The sequence below is a fragment of the Sapajus apella genome, unplaced genomic scaffold (assembly GCF_009761245.1).
Source record: "Sapajus apella isolate SASKATOON/1434 unplaced genomic scaffold, GSC_monkey_1.0 scaffold32, whole genome shotgun sequence".
Classification (NCBI taxonomy): domain Eukaryota; kingdom Metazoa; phylum Chordata; class Mammalia; order Primates; family Cebidae; genus Sapajus; species Sapajus apella.
In genome coordinates, this window is record NW_022436972.1 from 19,679,863 (window position 1) to 19,696,440 (window position 16,578).

The 16,578-nt window shown below is 42.3% G+C and overlaps 1 protein-coding gene across 6 annotated transcripts in view; it reads left to right on the top strand.

Moving 5' to 3' along the window:
• Positions 1-16,578, top strand: part of RUBCNL (rubicon like autophagy enhancer) — a 46,528-nt gene that overhangs the window by 17,519 nt on the left and 12,431 nt on the right. For 5 of the 6 annotated variants that reach the window (XM_032294695.1, XM_032294696.1, XM_032294694.1 and 2 more), the window contains exons 3-9: positions 3,264-3,343; positions 3,946-4,156; positions 7,659-7,760; positions 8,240-8,300; positions 9,222-9,354; positions 11,137-11,282; positions 14,552-14,616. In XM_032294695.1, coding sequence (XP_032150586.1) covers positions 3,264-3,343; positions 3,946-4,156; positions 7,659-7,760; positions 8,240-8,300; positions 9,222-9,354; positions 11,137-11,282; positions 14,552-14,616 — 798 coding nt within the window. The remainder of the gene's footprint in view (positions 1-3,263; positions 3,344-3,945; positions 4,157-7,658; positions 7,761-8,239; positions 8,301-9,221; positions 9,355-11,136; positions 11,283-14,551; positions 14,617-16,578) is intronic. The other variant, XM_032294699.1, reaches the window with a different exon arrangement.

Genomic DNA, 16,578 nt, shown 5'->3' on the forward strand with positions numbered 1-16,578 from the left:
CTCAAAAAAAAAAAAAAAATTTTATGTTATAGTCACACTTGTCATTATTAATTAACATTTCTATTAGAACCCTAGTACAAATAGTCAATGAAGCTTTTTCTTTCAAATCAATTTAAAAAGCCACCAGTCTGCCTGCTGCCTGCCTATTTATTTCTCACTAGCAGGAGCTCGTCTTCCCCCTTACCTGAAATATGGGGTTTATTCATTCTTTTGAAAATGTGTGAGCCATCAAAGATGATGACAGTCTTCAACACATTTATTCATAGCTTAAGAAGAACAGGCCGGGCGCGGTGGCTCACACCTGTAATCCCAGCACTTTCGGAGGCCGAGGCGGGTGGATCACGAGGTCAAGAGATCGAGACCATCTTGGTCAACACGGTGAAACCCCGTCTCTACTAAAACTACAAAAAATTAGCTGGGCATGGCGGCGCGTGCCTGTAATCCCAGCTACTCAGGAGGCTGAGGCAGGAGAATTGCCTGAACCCAGGAGGCGGAGGTTGCGGTGAGCCGAGATCGCGCCATTGCACTCCAGCCTGGGTAACAAGAGCGAAACTCCGTCTCAAAAAAAAAAAAAAAAGAAGAAGAACAAATTTCGGACAATCTTTCAATGGTTAATTTTCAGATCAGGACCGAGTTTGAGCAAAAAGACAAGACTGATTACAGGCTTTTTTTGTTTTGTTTTTAAATGATGGAGTCTTTGTTGCCCAGACTGCAGTGTAGTGCTGCAATCTCGGCTCACTGCAAGCTCTGCCTCCCGGGTTCAAGCAATTCTCCTGCCTCAGCGTCCCGAGTAGCTGGGACTACAAGTGCCCGCAACCATGCCAGGCTGATTTTTGTATTTTTAGTAGAGACGGGGTTTCACCATGTTGGCTAGGCTAATCTTGAACTCCTGACCTTGTGATTCACCTGCCTCAGCCTCACAAAGTGCTGGGATTACAGGTGTGAGCCACCATGCCTGGCCATCCTTTTTTTTTTTTTTTCTAGTTTTTTGCTCACTTGCTTGGATAGTTCTAAGGATTAAGAGTGACTTGCAAATTTAGTAGTGGCTGAGTGAGAGATTAGTCTTAATAGATCGTCTCACAGAGGAAAGCCCTCTCCCCAGCAACGCATCATCATAGTGACAAGTTATAATAAACTGAAGATGATTTTTGGGGCGCAGCATACACCTGCCTGAAGCCTTTGGTTCTATCACAGTATAGGAAGTAGTTCTACAATTTAAAATTATCCTTTAGCTTTGTCATGTTCTCAGAAAGAAAACGGGTACCCCAACCCCTTTTCTTCAAAGACAAGGACTTCCAGGAGCTCCTGTAAGTGCCTTTAGAAACTACTCACAAAATGTTTTGAGAATATCTCTTAAACTTGGTAAGGGGATTCATTCTCTAAGATTAAGAAAAAGAAGTCCTGAGTGATCTGGTTCGTTCTTTCTCTAGTGTGGGGGCAGCGATAGGGAAAACAGGCATCAGCCACTAAGATGTGGATATTCCTATGAATGCTGCATCTCGGATAGTAGCTAAAGGGTTTTCTTTTTTCAGAAAATACTTTAGGAAAGATTATCAGTGTCTGTAAGCATTTCTTGAGGCTGTAGGAAGGGATTCCACAGTTTGTTTTGTGCGAACTACATGTTTACAAGCACTTTCACCTTCCTTTATCTTCTTAAAGTCCTGATACATAATTATCCCAATTTAAGGGCTGAGAAAATTTTGATGCAGAAGCATAGCTGGTGAATGGATAGCTGGAACTGGAATCCACTCTGATCTATTCTTCTCTGTGCTCTTTTTCTTTCTCCCTTCTTTTCTTTTTTTTTTTTTTTTTTTTTTTAAGATGGAGTTTCACTCTAAATCACCCAGGCTGGAGTGCAGCAGCGTGATCTCTGCTGCCCCGGTTGAAGCGATTCCCCTGTCTCAGCCTCCTGAGTACTTGGGATTACAGGCACCTGCCACCATGCCTGGCTAACTCTGTGCTCTTCCCTCTATACTCAGGGTCTGAAAACTATGACCTGTGTACCAAATCCTGCCAGCTTCCTATTCTTATAAATGAATTCCTCTTTTGTTTGTAGCTGCTTTCTCAGTAGCAGAATAGAGTGATTGCAGCGGATATTGCATGGCCCTCAGCTCCTCCAATATATACTACCTAGCCCTTTACAGAAAAAGTTTGCCAACATCTAGCTTTTGAAGCTAAGAAGTCCAAGTTTTTCCATGCAACAGCTACTTTCATGAACATGAAGCAAGGGATTTGAATGACCGTGCTTGCAACTCCGTCACTCTGAAAGCTGTGCCACCACCATGTGTAACATTTTGTTTTAATTTAGCAGGTTGAGACAACTCAGCTCTTTACCCAGAAATGTTTGCTTTAAATGCTGCAGAAAGAAATCACAAGACAGAAAAAATGCTTGTTTTGATGGTGGTCATTGCCAGTAATGGAGTGGCTAAGGGTGCAGGAATGGATGTGTCAGCAGAATGTACCTTCTGCAGTTTGTTGGTTTTGACTGGAAGAATACTATCTTGGAGAAGCAATGCTGACCTATTTTGGATGGATTTTATTTCTCTAGACAGGAGGTTTAGGGCTGAGTGCAGTGGTTCATGCCTGTAATCCGAGCACTTAGGGAGGCTGAGGCAGAAGGATTGCTTTAACCCAGTAATTTGAGACCAGCCAAATGAGACCCTCATCTTTGCAAAAAAAAATTTAGAAAATTAGCTTGGCATGGTGGCACAGGTATCTCAGCTGCTAGGGAGGCTGAGGTGGAAGAATTGCTTGAGCCCCGGAGGTTGAAGCCACAGTGAACTGTGATCACACCACTAAACTCTAGCCTGGGTGACAGAGCAAGATATTGTCTCAAAAGAAGGAAAAAAAAAAAAAAAGGAAGTTTAAGGTCAATCACAATGAGTTAGAGAAGCAATCTTATAATCCTTAGGGCCCTGCTTCTGGACGGTGCCTTCTCACCCTTCCCCAGCCTCTCTTGGGATTTCCCGGGACTCTATTCTCTTTCTACCCTCTTTTCCTCATTGGTCTCCACTCTGGTTGTTCTCCCATGCCTTCTCTGAGGATACCTCCCAGTTGCTCCAACAGCCTCTCCTAGAAATGACCATCACTAAAGCAATCTGCAAGACCTGCCATCAGAAAGATCTTTCTTTTTTTTCATCTTAATTTATTCTAGAATTGTGCTTATTTTTTACATTATTTAAAAGCCACTAGAATTGTTTTATTTTCTTAGATAATCTTTAAATTCCCTTTTCTCCAGTTTTAATAACTTGCTTTATTGGCAGGTGCTGTTCAAGGCAGTAGAACCATTTCTTTGAATTCCTTCTCACCAGAGGTATTTGTGCTGCCTGTCGATGTAGAAAAGGTGAATGCTGTCTTCTTTCTTTTTAATCATAGAGTCTTAATTCTTTAGATAGTGTTGTTCTGATTTAAATCTGGAAACTTCAGTTTGATGAAACATCACAAATATGTTTCCTTTCAGTATTTGATTGGTAGAGACTGCCAGAAACACTAAGCTAAGAAGGGTTCCAAGGCAGCACCTGTGCTCAGCTGGAAAGTTTTCTGTGATTGATGCATGATGTCTGCCACTGGGCTTCCCCCAACCTAGGGTTTTGTACAACAAGAAATCCAATTTGAGGGCCAGGTGTGGTGGCTTATGCCTGTAATCCCAGGACTTTGGGAGGCTGAGGTGGGCAGATTACGAGGTCAGGAGATCAAGACCATCCTAGCCAACATGGTGAAACCCCATCTCTAAAAAAGAAATCCAACTTGAGTTGTCTGTTGATTATAGTAAGCCAAATCTATGTTTCTGGACAATGTATGCTGTAAGTCATAAAGTGACCTATGAAACTCAGTGAAATGAATTTAACTCCACTTAAATAGAGCTTCTTGATATTTCAAATCTAATACACCCTCCATGGAAAAAGTTGATCATGCTTGTATATTAATTGATTTCTTTTTCTGCAGGAAAATTCCCACTTTTATGTTGCAGATATGATTATATCAGCAATGGAGAAAATGAAGTGTAACATTCTGAGTCAACAGCAGACAGAGAGCTGGAGTAAAGAAGAAGCACTTGGGTTACTTGGGAGCGATCAGCCTGACTCTGAAGTGACTTTTGATACCAACATAAAGCAAGAATCTGGGTCTTCCATTTCTTCATACAGTGGCTATGAAGGCAAGTTGCGCAAATATGAGAAAGCTGTATGTTATGTATTTCACGTCTCCTCTGTAATATCCCCTTTATCCAAGACTCCCAGTAGAAGCCTGAAACTTCAGATAGTACCAAACCCTAAATGCACTACACATTTTTTGTTATTCCTGTAGCCAAACCAAAAGGGTTACTAAATGACTAGTGGGCAGGTATACATACAGTGTGGTATGCTGGACAAAGGGTGGTTCATGTCCCAGAGGGGACATGGCAAGATAGTGTGGGATTTCATCATCCTACTCAGGATGGTGCACAATTTAAAACTTAAGAATTATTCATTTCTGGAACTTTCCATTGAATATTTTTGGACCACTTAACTGCAAGTAACTAAAACCATGGAAAGTGAAACTGCAGATAAAGGAGGACTAATTTATGTCTTTAAATCCTTTGTCTAAAAACTTCTTGAGTAACCTATGTAATCCTCACCATTTCTGCCATCTGAGTCGAAATTGGTTATGCTCCATTCAGTTGTCCAATCCTATTTTTTTTTTAAATCTTGGACTCCTTCCTTCCTTCCTTCCTTCCTTCCTTCCTTCCTTCCTTCCTTCCTTCCTTCCTTCCTTTCTTTCTTTCTTTCTTTCTCTCTTTTTCTTTTCCTTCCTTCCTTCCCTCCCTCCCTCCCTCCTTCCTTCCTTCCTTCCTTCCTTCCTTCCTTCCTTTCTCTTTCTTCTTTTCTTTTCTTTCTGTTGTTGTTGCTGTTGTTGAGATGGCATTTAACTCTTGTTGCCCAGATTGGAGTGCAACGGCACCGTCTCAGCTCACTGCAACTTCCTTCTCCCAGGTTCAAGTGATTCTCCTGCCTCAGCCTCCCAAGTATCTGGGATTACAGGCATGTGCCACCACGCCTGGCTAATTTTTGTAGTTTTAGTTGAGATGGGATTTCTCCATGTTGGTCAGGCTGGTCTTGAACTCCCAACCTCAGGTGATCCACTTGCCATGGCCTCCCAAAGTGCTGGGATTAACAGGTGTGAGCCACCACACCCAGCCCTCCCTGAGATTTTAAACTCTTAGATGGAGGAGAGATTATCTTGTTTGTATTTGTGTTTAGTATAATGCCTTGTCTGAAATAGGTATTTTAATAAACATTTGTTTAGTGGTTGGATGGAAATTGATGGTAGCTGAAACTTTAAGAAAACATGAATAAATATGAATATGTTAAATGAAAATTTATATTTCTATCCTCCAAATATAAATATTTATCTTTTATTGAGTATTTCTCTTGTGACATTTGTGGCAATAGATGTTCTTCCGTGAGATAGGTTGGTATTATTCAAACTGCAGGTTGGTCCTGAGAACATTAAAAAAAAAAAAAAAAACAGGGATGGAAAGTAGCAGAGTGCATCTCCCTGAGGGTGAGCAATGTTTTCTGAAGTTTTTTTTTTTTTTATCAGTTAAACATATCATTGTGTCTATACTTAGTCACAATGTAAATTGTACATTACTGTGGATCATGGGCAAAAGACAGAAACATAGAGATGGGCGCTACTACCCTCATTCTACCCATGAGGAAACTGAAGCTGGAAGTTATGATTGTCCATGGTCACCCAGCTAGAATGGATTCTATCTTAAAGTCAGGCCAGCCTACTGCAAAGACCTTCACATAACTATTTTTTTTTTGTTTGTTTTTTTGAGACAGAGTCTTGCTCTGTCGCCCAGGCTGGAGTGCAATGGTGCGGTCTCGGCTCACTGCAATCTCTGCCTCCTGGGCTCAAGCGATTGTCCTGCCTCAGCCTTCCAAGTAGCTGGGATTACAGGCGCCCACCAATATGCCTGGCTAATTTTTTTTGTATTTTTAGTAGAGACGGGGCTTCACCATGTTGACACGGCTGATCTTGAACTCCTGACCTTGTGATTCGCCCGCCTCAGCCTCCCAAAGCACTGGGATTACAGGCATGAGCCACTGTACCCAGCCCACATAACTTCTATGTAAACTATGTGCTAGACTGTTTCCCTAAACAACTGTATTCATTTTTCTGTGTTTCTCTCCTATGTTTATTCAAATGAAGACAGTTTTACAAATTTATATTTATAATAATTATATAAATAATATAATTAATCATATAATGATTATTAATACTGTTAGTGTTAATAATAGTATTATTAATGCTAATCGTACTAATAATAATGATGTTGCTACAGTTTTCACTTTTTTTTGTTGTTGTTTTTGAGACAGGGTCTCACTCTGTTACCCAGGCAAGAGTGCAGTGGTGTGATCTCAGCTCACTGCAACCTCCACCTCCCAGGCTCAAGTGATCCTCCCATCTCAGCCTTTCAAGCAGCTAAGACTACAGACATGGGACACCACGCTGGGCTAGTGTTTTCGTATTTTTTGTAGAGATCAGGTTTTGCCATGTTGCCCAGGCTGGCCTTGAACTCCTGGGCTCAAGTGATTCTCCTACCTCAGCCTCCTAAGTAGCTGGGACTACAGGTGCATGCCACTGCCCCTGGCAGATTTACATTTTTAAATGATAGTATTTAATCATGTGATTGATTTGCAAAATCAATTTCCTATTATTAAACGTTTAGATGCTTTCAATATTTTCATATTTTAAATGAACTGCAAATAGCTCCTTTGTGATGAAAGCCTTCCATCTTCTTTCTTCTTTCTTTCTAATGATATGCTTAGGATAACTCCCCAGAAATGGTATTACGGATTGAAACCGGGCACATGTTAGTATTAGTTTCCTAGGGCTGCTCTCATGAAATCCTACTAACTGGGTGGCTTAAAACAACAGAAATTTATCTTTTCACGGTTGTAGAGTCCAAAAGTTAGAAACAAAGTCATTGGAAGGGTTGGTTTCTTCTGGAGGCTGACGGGGAGAATCTGCTCTATTCCTCTTTCCCAGCTTTTGGTGGTTGCTGGTGATCATTAGCGTTCCTTGGCTGGTAGACACATCACTGCAGCCTCTGTCTTCCCATGGCATTCTCTTGGTGTACCTGTGTCTCTGTAGCCACATTTCCCTCTTTATGACACTGTTCTTATTGGGTTTATGGCCCACAATAATCCAGTATTGCTTCATCTCACCTTGACCCATCTGTCAAGACTCTATTTGTAAACAAGATCACATCCACAGGTTCTGGGTGGACATGAGTTTCTGGAGGACGTAGTTTAATCCAGGACAGTGTTTATGTCTCCTATACTCTTCGCCACCCTGTGAAGCTGAGATGGTTTCCCCTCCTTTCATCTTTTTAAACTTCGTATCATGGAAATTTTCAAACATACCTAAAGGTAGGCTGATACCATGATAAGCCCCCCATATACTATCAGTCTGTTTCACTTAATCATAGGGAATGCAAAAAGAACACAAAAATAGTTCCCTAAGTTTTTAATTCTTTAGGTTGAAATGTTTAATTAACTTAAACTTTTAGCCCTCTTCATTTCCCAGTTTCTATTTAGTTGGGTATTGCAGGTTGTACAGTTTTTCTTTTTCTTCTTGTTGGTAAAAACCTCCTTCCCTTCTTTGTCTAGGTTGTGCTGTGTTACAGGTCAGCCCAGTGACTGAAACACGTACTTACCGTGATGTGGCAAAAGAGATTTGCAAATGCGACGTTGATGAATTTGTTGTTTTAGGTAAGATTTGGAAACTGTTTGAATTTGACTGGCTGCCTCCCTAGTCCCATCTGTATACATATACTGACATGCATCACACACAGTACTATATTACAGTGGCATTCAAAGAAACTTCCAAAATCAGATTCTGTCCCTGATATATATATATAAAGATGTTCTTATTTCAAATGTCTTGATAGCTAATCTCTCATCTCACTTGTAGAATTGAATGAAACAGCAGATATTCATTATGGTCTGATATCTCTTTGGCCTCTCAGTTATATTTTAGTGAAATTCCAGATGAAATCCCCTCTTTGATTATTACCTGTACTCTCATTATCTGTTCTGTTCATTTCTTAGAACCTGAAGCATGGAAATGGTGAATAATTTGCTCTTTCTGAGATGCAGGGAGTGATTTTAGCGTTCTTTTTATAAAATGGGCTGCGATTAAATGACACAGACTAAAAGACCTCACCGCTCTTTCTTTTATTTTCCCACAGAGCTTGGAGAGTTTAATGATATCACAGAAACCTGTAGCTGTTCCTGCAGCTTCTCTAAGAGGTATCTGTCTTCTGTGCACGGCACTCATACACTCTTGGGCTGTCACCTCTGAGGCAGTGTGAACACTAGGCCTCTGACATTCTGGGCCAACTTCAATTAGTTCCAATGAGTTGTTCCCATGAATCTAGGAGATTACCACCTGGAAATGAAACAATCGCCCCCAAAGTTTCCATAGTGTTTTACAACATATAAAAGGCTTTTATATGCATTTTCATTTAATCCTCATTTCAGTTGAATAGACTGGGCAAATCATATATATGCATGTGTGTATATATCAACTTCTGTTTTGACAGAGTTTTGCTCTTGTCACCCAGGTTGAAGTACAATTGCCCGATCTCGGCTCACTGCAACCTCTGCCTCCCAGGTTCAAGCGATTCTCCTGCCTCAGGCTTCCATAGCTGGGATTACAGGTGCCCGCCACCACACCTGGCTAATTTTTTATTTTTGGTCACCATATTGGCCAGGCTGGTCTCGAACTCCTGACCTCAGGTGATCCACCTGCCTCAGCCTCTCAAAATGCTAGGATTACAGGTGTGAGCCACCATGCTTGACCATATATTTATGTATTTTTAAACCTCATTTTGTAGACATAAAAATTGACTCTCATACAGGATGTGCTTCAGGACACAAAGGCTGTGGGTATAAACAGGGCGTGAATGCAGGTCTTCTGACCCTAAAGCCAGTGCTCTGTCACCACACCTCCAAGTCTTAGTGCCCTCAATAAATAAAAGGTGCTTTATTTATTCAACATGGAGGAGCTATGTTGAGTAAGATACCTAGTGAGTAATTGATGCGTCATCTCATATCATGGCCTCTTCTGCATTTGGGGGGCTGAGAAGAACAGTTGAAAACTTCAGGAAGACCCTGAACATACTCCTCATGAATATAGTTTTCCAGTTTTTGCATCTCTTACGTTTTCAGTGTCACTTATGAGCCAGACTTCAATTCTGCTGAACTATTAGCCAGAGAGCTGTACCGCGTATTCCGGAAGTGCTGGATACTGTCAGTAGTTAATTCTCAGCTGGCAGGTTCCCTGACTGCAGCTGGCTCGATAGTAAGTATCAAAAGAAACTGACCTTGAATCAAAAGTTCCTAAATCCTCATTTTACCTGCCCTGTTCACTTTAAACGTTTGTATTTCCTTGTATGGTAACTGGATATTAGGGGAGACTCAAAATGAATGAGGAAACTGGCATGTATTGAATGCTAATTGTATACCAAAGACTGTGCTCAGCAGTCCAGATTATCTTCTCTCTTTTTTTTTTTTTTTTTTTGAGATGGAGTCTCACTCTGTCACCCAAGGCTGGAGTGTAGTGGCACAATCTCAGCTCACTACAACCGTCGCCTCCCGGATTCAAGCAATTCTTCTGCCTCAGCCTCCCAAGTAGCTGGGACTACAGGCACCTGCCACCACGCCCAGCTAACATTTTCATATTTTTAATAGAGACTGGGTTTTACCATGCCTGCCAGGCAGGTTTCCAACTCGTAACCTCAAGTGATCTGCCCACCTCGGCCTCTCAAAGTGCTAGGATTACAGGCCTGAGCCACCGTGCCCGGCCAGCAGTCCACATTTTAATCCTCATAAGTATCCTATTAGGTAGAGGCTGTCCTTATTTTTATTTTTATGTGGTGGGCCCAGCCCTTCAGCAAGGCTGGTCAGCCGTGAAGCGGAAGTCATGCCCAGGCTGCCTTATTGGAAAGTACATGTTGGTTCCCTCATGGAACACACTGCCCTCAGAGTGGCAGCCCACTGGGGTAGAGAGCATTGTGACAAAGGCTAAAGTGGGGGTAGGGAAAACGCCCTCACTGTGCAGAGGAAGGAGTGTTTAATAGCAGGGGAACTTAGGAAGGCGATTGCAGATTTCAGAACTTGAGCTAAGTATTGGGCTGGCTAGAACTATGGCAGGTAGAAAGGTTGGGGGAGGGTGTTCTTGGCAAAGAGCAGCTGCAGCAAACGTGGAGGGGCATGCTATGCTCTGGAGCAGAGTGATTTGGTGTGGTTGGGTAATACCTGTGAATATTTGTGTGTGAGAGGTTGTTTTTTATGGAAATAAGATTTGAATGATAGTGGCCAAATTGTGAAGGATGCAGAAAGCTAATTTAAGAAGTTTGGATTTTATTTTATTTTATTTTATTTACTTATTGAGACAGAGTCTCGCTCTGTTGCCCAGGCTGGAGTGCAGTGGCATGAGCTTGGCTCACTATAACCTCTGCCTCCTGGGTTCAAGCAATTTCTGGCTAATTTTTGTATTTTTAGTAGAGACAGGGTTTCACCATGTTAGCCAGGCTGGTCTCCAACTCCTGACTTCAAGGGATCCTCCCACCTTGGCCTCCAAAGTGCTAGGATTACAGGTGTGAGCCACTGCACCCAACTGAGAAGTCTGGATTTTAAATAACAATAGAAAAGTGCAGTGGTTGAGAGGCAAGGCACTGAAAATTTATAAGCAAGGGGAATGGTCGTCATAGCCCTGTTTCTGGGGAAGACTGATAATGATAGCAACTGTCAGTCTGTTGACTAAGACGAGTGAGGCTTCCACTCTTCATAAATGTTCTCCAGGTCAGAATGACCTACTTACAGTAAATTTGAAGTCTGGAAATAAATGAACTAAAAATACTAAGAAAAGTGACCTCATCTGGGTGGTGGTTAAAGCAATTCTCTTGCAGATGGCTTTAGAGAGGTAGAGGGCTCTTGCTGTGTCCTTTCGTTTGGCTGAAAACAATATTAATTTTTCATGGTAAATTTTAATGTTGGAAATACATTTAGATGTTCTTTTAATTTAAATTCTTTGAAATATGCCTGTTTAAGTTGTTCCTAAATCGTTTTATGTATTATGCAGGTTGTAAATGAAGAGCGTGTCCAAAAAGACTTTGAATCCAGTATGAATATAGTACAGGAAATTAAATTTAAGTCTAGGATCAGAGGGACTGAAGACTGGGCTCCTCCTAGATTTCAAATCATATTTAATATTCATCCACCACTCAAGTAAGTATGGGTTGCTGCTTGGACCTCCAATCCATTTAAAACACATTGGGACAGATCCCACCTGACTCTATGGCAGTAGGTGAAAATAACATATATGCTGAAGAACATAGGAAAACTGGATTTAGGAGAAGGAAAGTTGGCTGTATTTTCTGGCTTAGCTTTTTTTTTTTTTTTTTTGGCCTCTTGTTTACCATGGACTTTTGGGGACTCTGTAAGTTTTGACAAGTTGAGAATTTAACTAGGCATCGCTAATTCTGAATATTACACAGCAACTCAATATTAAATAGGCTTAAAGGGGACTTTTTTAGGTGGGTAATATCAAAACTTAAAAATTATATACAATAATTTTGTTTTATTTTATTTTATTTATTTATTTAGAGATGGATTCTTGCCCTGTTGCCCAGGCTGGAGTGCAATGGCATGTTCTTGGCTCACCGCAACCTCTGCCTTCTGGGTTCAAGTGATTCTTCTGCCTCAGCCTCCTGAGTAGCTGGGATTATAGGCACGCGCCACCATGCCCAGCTAATTTTTGTATTTTTAGTACAGATGGGATTTCACCATGTTGGCCAGGCTGGTCTGGAACTCCTGACCTTGTGATCCACCTACCTTAGCCTCCCAAAGTGCTGGGATTACAGGTGTGAACCACTGCACCCAGCCTTATTTTTTTTTTTTAATTTGTTTCCTTTTTTTTAAAATGTTAGAGATGGGCTTTTGCTGTATTGCCCAGGCTGGTCTCGAACTCCTGGGCTCAAGTGATCCACCCACCTTGACCTCCCCAAGTGCTGGGATTACAGGTGTAAAACACCTTGCCCAGCCTGCAATAATTTTAAAAGACTGGACACTTTATCTTCTGGAACAGTCAGTGTAAAAAAAAAAATGAATGAACAAACTTCTAAAAACGGAAAATTTAATCTTAGGGAAAGCACTTCCAGTTAAAAAATGTAACAGAGGCTAGGCACGGTGGCTCATGCCTGTAATCTCAGTGCTTTGGGAGGCCCAGGCTGGGGTGAGGGGGATCACCTGAGGTCAAGAGTTTGAGGCCAGCCTGGGCAACATGGTGGAACCCTCTCTCTACTAAAAATATAAAAATTAGCCAGGCGTGATGGTGCAAGCCTATATAGTCCCAGCTACTAGGGAGGCTGAGGAGCAAGAATCGCTTTAACCCAGGAGGCAGAGGTTGCAGTGAACTGAGGTTGTGCCACTGCACTCCAGCCTGGGTGACAGAGTGAGACGTGATCTCAAAACAAACAAAAGAAATGTAACAGAATGTAAATAAAAATGTTTGTTCTCTAAGAAGTAATAAAAGTTCTAAAAGGCAAAGCAACTAAGATTATACAAAAAAGGAGGTAAACCTATATATTTAAAGTAATAGTTTAAGTATAATTTGTTCTGAGAGTATAGGACAGATTATAGGCAGAGATTATACACAAAACATTTTAACCAAGTATAGTTTTCCATCCCTCTTGGTTTGTATTCAGTTTGGCGTGTGAACTGCCGAGCCTTACAAAGGGACCGGTGAGGGTTGTTGACTGTGCCCAAGGGAAGGAGAGACGGTGGTGACTGTGCCTATGGAGATGCCTTATAGACTATATCTTTTTTTTGTTTTTCTTCTTTTGAGAGACTGCCAAGAAAGTCTCTGGGGCTGCTTGGGCAGAGCTCCCTCTCTAGGCATTGTGAGGGGTCACTTTCCTTAGCCTGGGGTATCTTTTCTTTAGGGTTTTCCTAGGTCCTGGGCAGAGATTTAGCATATTTTTACCTTGGCCATCTTTGCCAATCCTGAATTGTAATCAAATTTTATAACTTTCTTGGTATTTCCAAGTCACATGTAAAACTATGGCATAAACAGTTCAATAGAAAATCCCTCAGCCTGGACACAGTGGCCAATGCCTGCAATTCCAACACTTTGGGAGGTCAATGTGGTGGATACCTGAGGTCAGGAGTTCAAGACCAGCCTGGCTAACATGGCGGAACCCCATCTTTACTACAAATAAAAAAGTTAGCCAGGCATGTTGGTGCATGCCTGTGGTCCCAGCTACTCGGGAGGCTGAGGCAGGAGAACCGCTAGAACCCGGGAGGTAAAGGTTGCAGTGAGCTGAGATTGCACTGCACTACTGCACTCCAGCCTGGGCAACAGAGTGAGACTCCATCAAAAAAAAAAAAAAAAAAAAAAAAAAAGAAAATTCCTCAATAGAATGGAATATCTCTTACCAGCAATGTTTGATTTGATTTCCTTGTCTTACAGTACCTCTTATTCATCTAAATTTCATTAGATCCATTTGTGAATTTCCCAAGTCATCACCTTTTGGTGTACAGCCTCCCTGAACTGTCTTCCTTATATAACATGTCTCTAGTTCTCCCTGGAGCTGGAACCCTGTGCGTGGGCATCGAGACATCCCTAAAAACCCCTTGGAGTTATTAGTGACACTGACTTCTGTTTTGGTTTTAGCAGAAGCTTTTAAAGAGTTCTAACTTTAAGGCTGAACACAGTGACTCATGCCTATAATTCCAGCACTTTGGGAGGCCAAACTACAAGGATGACTTGAAGCCAGGAGTTTGAGACCAGCGTGGGCAACACAAAAGAGACCCTGTCTCTACAAAAAAAAAAATAGAACTCTTTAAAAGAAAGCCAGGCACAGTGGCTCACATCTGTAATCCCAGTACTTTGGGAGACTGAGGCGGGTGGATCACAAGGTCAGGAGTTGAAAACCAACCTCACCAACATAGGGAAATGCCATCTCTAAAAAAAATTAGCCAGGCATGGTGGTGCATGCCTGTAGTCCCAGCTGCTTGGGAGGCTGAGGTAGGAGAATCACTTGAACCCGGGAGGTGGAGGTTGTGGTGAGCTGAAATTGCGCCACTGCACTCCAACCTGGGCAACAGAGCAAGAAAACAAGCCTAAAAAGCTAGCTGGGTATGGTGACGTGTACATGTAGTCCTAGCTACCCTACGCAGGAAGCTGAGGATTGCTTGAGCCGAGCCAAGGAGCTGGAGGCAGTAGTGAGCTATGATCATGACAGCGCACTGCAGCCTGTGTGACAGAGCAAGACCCTATCTCAGTAAAAAAAAAAGTTAGTTGTAGCTTTAAAAGACCCAGAGATTTCAACTAGAAAATTGTATTGAATAAATCTATTTCTTTCCCAAATGAAAAGTGACAAAATTAAGGCCCTTAGTTGAGAAAAGTATCACAGTGGCAGTTTCTTTTCCAATTAGTGAAAAATGTTCCATCAGCCTTCTCTGAAATGTGACTAGTTTCATTTTTTTGTATTCAGGAGGGACCTTGTGGTGGCAGCCCAGAATTTTTTCTGTGCCGGCTGTGGAACTCCAATAGAGCCTAGTAAGTATGGATAATGGATCACCTGCTTATTATGTGATGACGAGATCCAGAATAGTGAAGTAGGGCAGTGCATTACTTTTGTGCCTTTCATGAGAAGTTGTTGTAAGAGCGTCACAGGCAGGACACGGTGGCTCATCCCTGTGTTCCCAGCACTTTGGGAGGCCGAGGCAGGCAGGCAGATCACGAGGTCAGAATTGAAAACCACCCTGACCAACGTGGTGAAACCCCGTCTCTATTAAATATGAAAATTAGCCAGGTGTGGTGGCGTGCACCTGTAATCCCACCTACTCAGGAGGCTGAGGCAGGAGAATCGCTTGAACCTGGGAGGCAGAGGTTGCAGTGAGCAGAGATTGTGCCACTGCACTCCAGCCTGGGCAGCAGAGTGAGACTCCATCCTAAGAATGAAAAAACAAAGAGCTTCACAGAAGTTGCCCTCTTTTTCATGAGTAGGCCATCGTGACTGACAGGATGTGTGACCAATCAGGAATGAGAAGACCAGGACCAGCCTCCTAGTTTTCTCCCTGTTGGGCATTAGCTCTAGCCACGTGGCTTTTGCTGCCCCTTGAAAATGCCAGACTCAATTCTGAAGCAGGCATTTGCCTTTGTGGTTTTCTGTCCCCCAAATGCCCTCCCTGCCGACACCCCTGTGGCTAATTCCTTTGCTTCTTTCACATTTTCACTCGAAAGTCACGAGGTCTTCCCTTGTTGCCCTATCAAAACTGCCTGCCTTGCCACACTGCTGGCCACAAACAATCCCATGTACACTTTATAATTACCCATCCTTATGTTTTTTCTTTATTTTCTTGCACAATATTTTCTTAGTTCATTCTTATTTTTTATTCTTCGCACATTTTTTCTAAAATAGTCTCATATTTTACTAATATATGTTCAACACTAGATGATAAGTTCTGTGAGGGCAGATGTATTGTCTGCTCTATTTATTACTTTAATCCCAGCTTCTAGAAGATGCCTGGCATGTAGTTGGGCCTTGAAAGATATTTGCTGAGTAAAGGACTGGCTTAGCAAGGAGATAGCCAAACTTCTGTGTGAGAGTTTGAGGCGGTGACCTGAGAGGATCATTCCTGGGCCAACTGAGGCCTAGAAGATCAGGTTTTCCTGGGCCAGGCATGGTGGTTTCTGTCTGTAATCCCAGCACTTTGGGAAGCTGAGGTAGGCAGATCACCTGAGGTCAGGAGTTTGAAACCAGTCTGGCCAATATGTTGAAACCCCATCTCTACTGAAAATACAAAAAATTAGCCAGGCATGGTAGCAGGCACCTGAAATCCCAGCTACTCGGGAGGCTGAGACAGGAGAATTCCTTGAACCCAGGAGGCAGAGGTTGCAGTGAGCCAAGATCCTGCTATTACACTCTAGCCTGGGTGGCAAAGTGAGACTTTGTCTCCAAAAAAAAAAGGTCAGGCTTTCCTCAATCAGAAATGCAAGTTTCCCCCTTGAGACTGGGAACCACTTGTTCTGCTCTGATGGTATCTGTAGGTCTGATCTGCAAAAGGCTGGAAAGAGGAGCTGTGTGGAAAGGATCCCTTGGCCTTTGATAGTCAGTTTTTGAAGGAAAAAGACTATGAGGAACTCCTGCTTCAAGAGATAAAAATAGCAAGCAGGAATCAATCTGGGCTTCCTCTCCCACACTGGATGATAATGTCTGATGGGCATCACCATTGTTGCTGCTTTTCTTTGAATGACTCATTTTCCAAGCATGTCTAGTGGGGAACGTGTCTCTTTGGTTACCCACTGTATCCTGCTGATTACATAAATATTGAATGCCTGAGTCAGAAACTATACCATGTGACTATCGATCCACCAATTTTTTAGCTATTTCCCTGAGCTTGTTCAGGTATGGAGATGTGTGCCTTCACTTTTGTACAGTGGCCCTGCCCTCAGGGAGCTTATCATCTTTTAAGGAAGACACAGTCATCAGCAGAGTAAATGTATGTATCAAAAAGT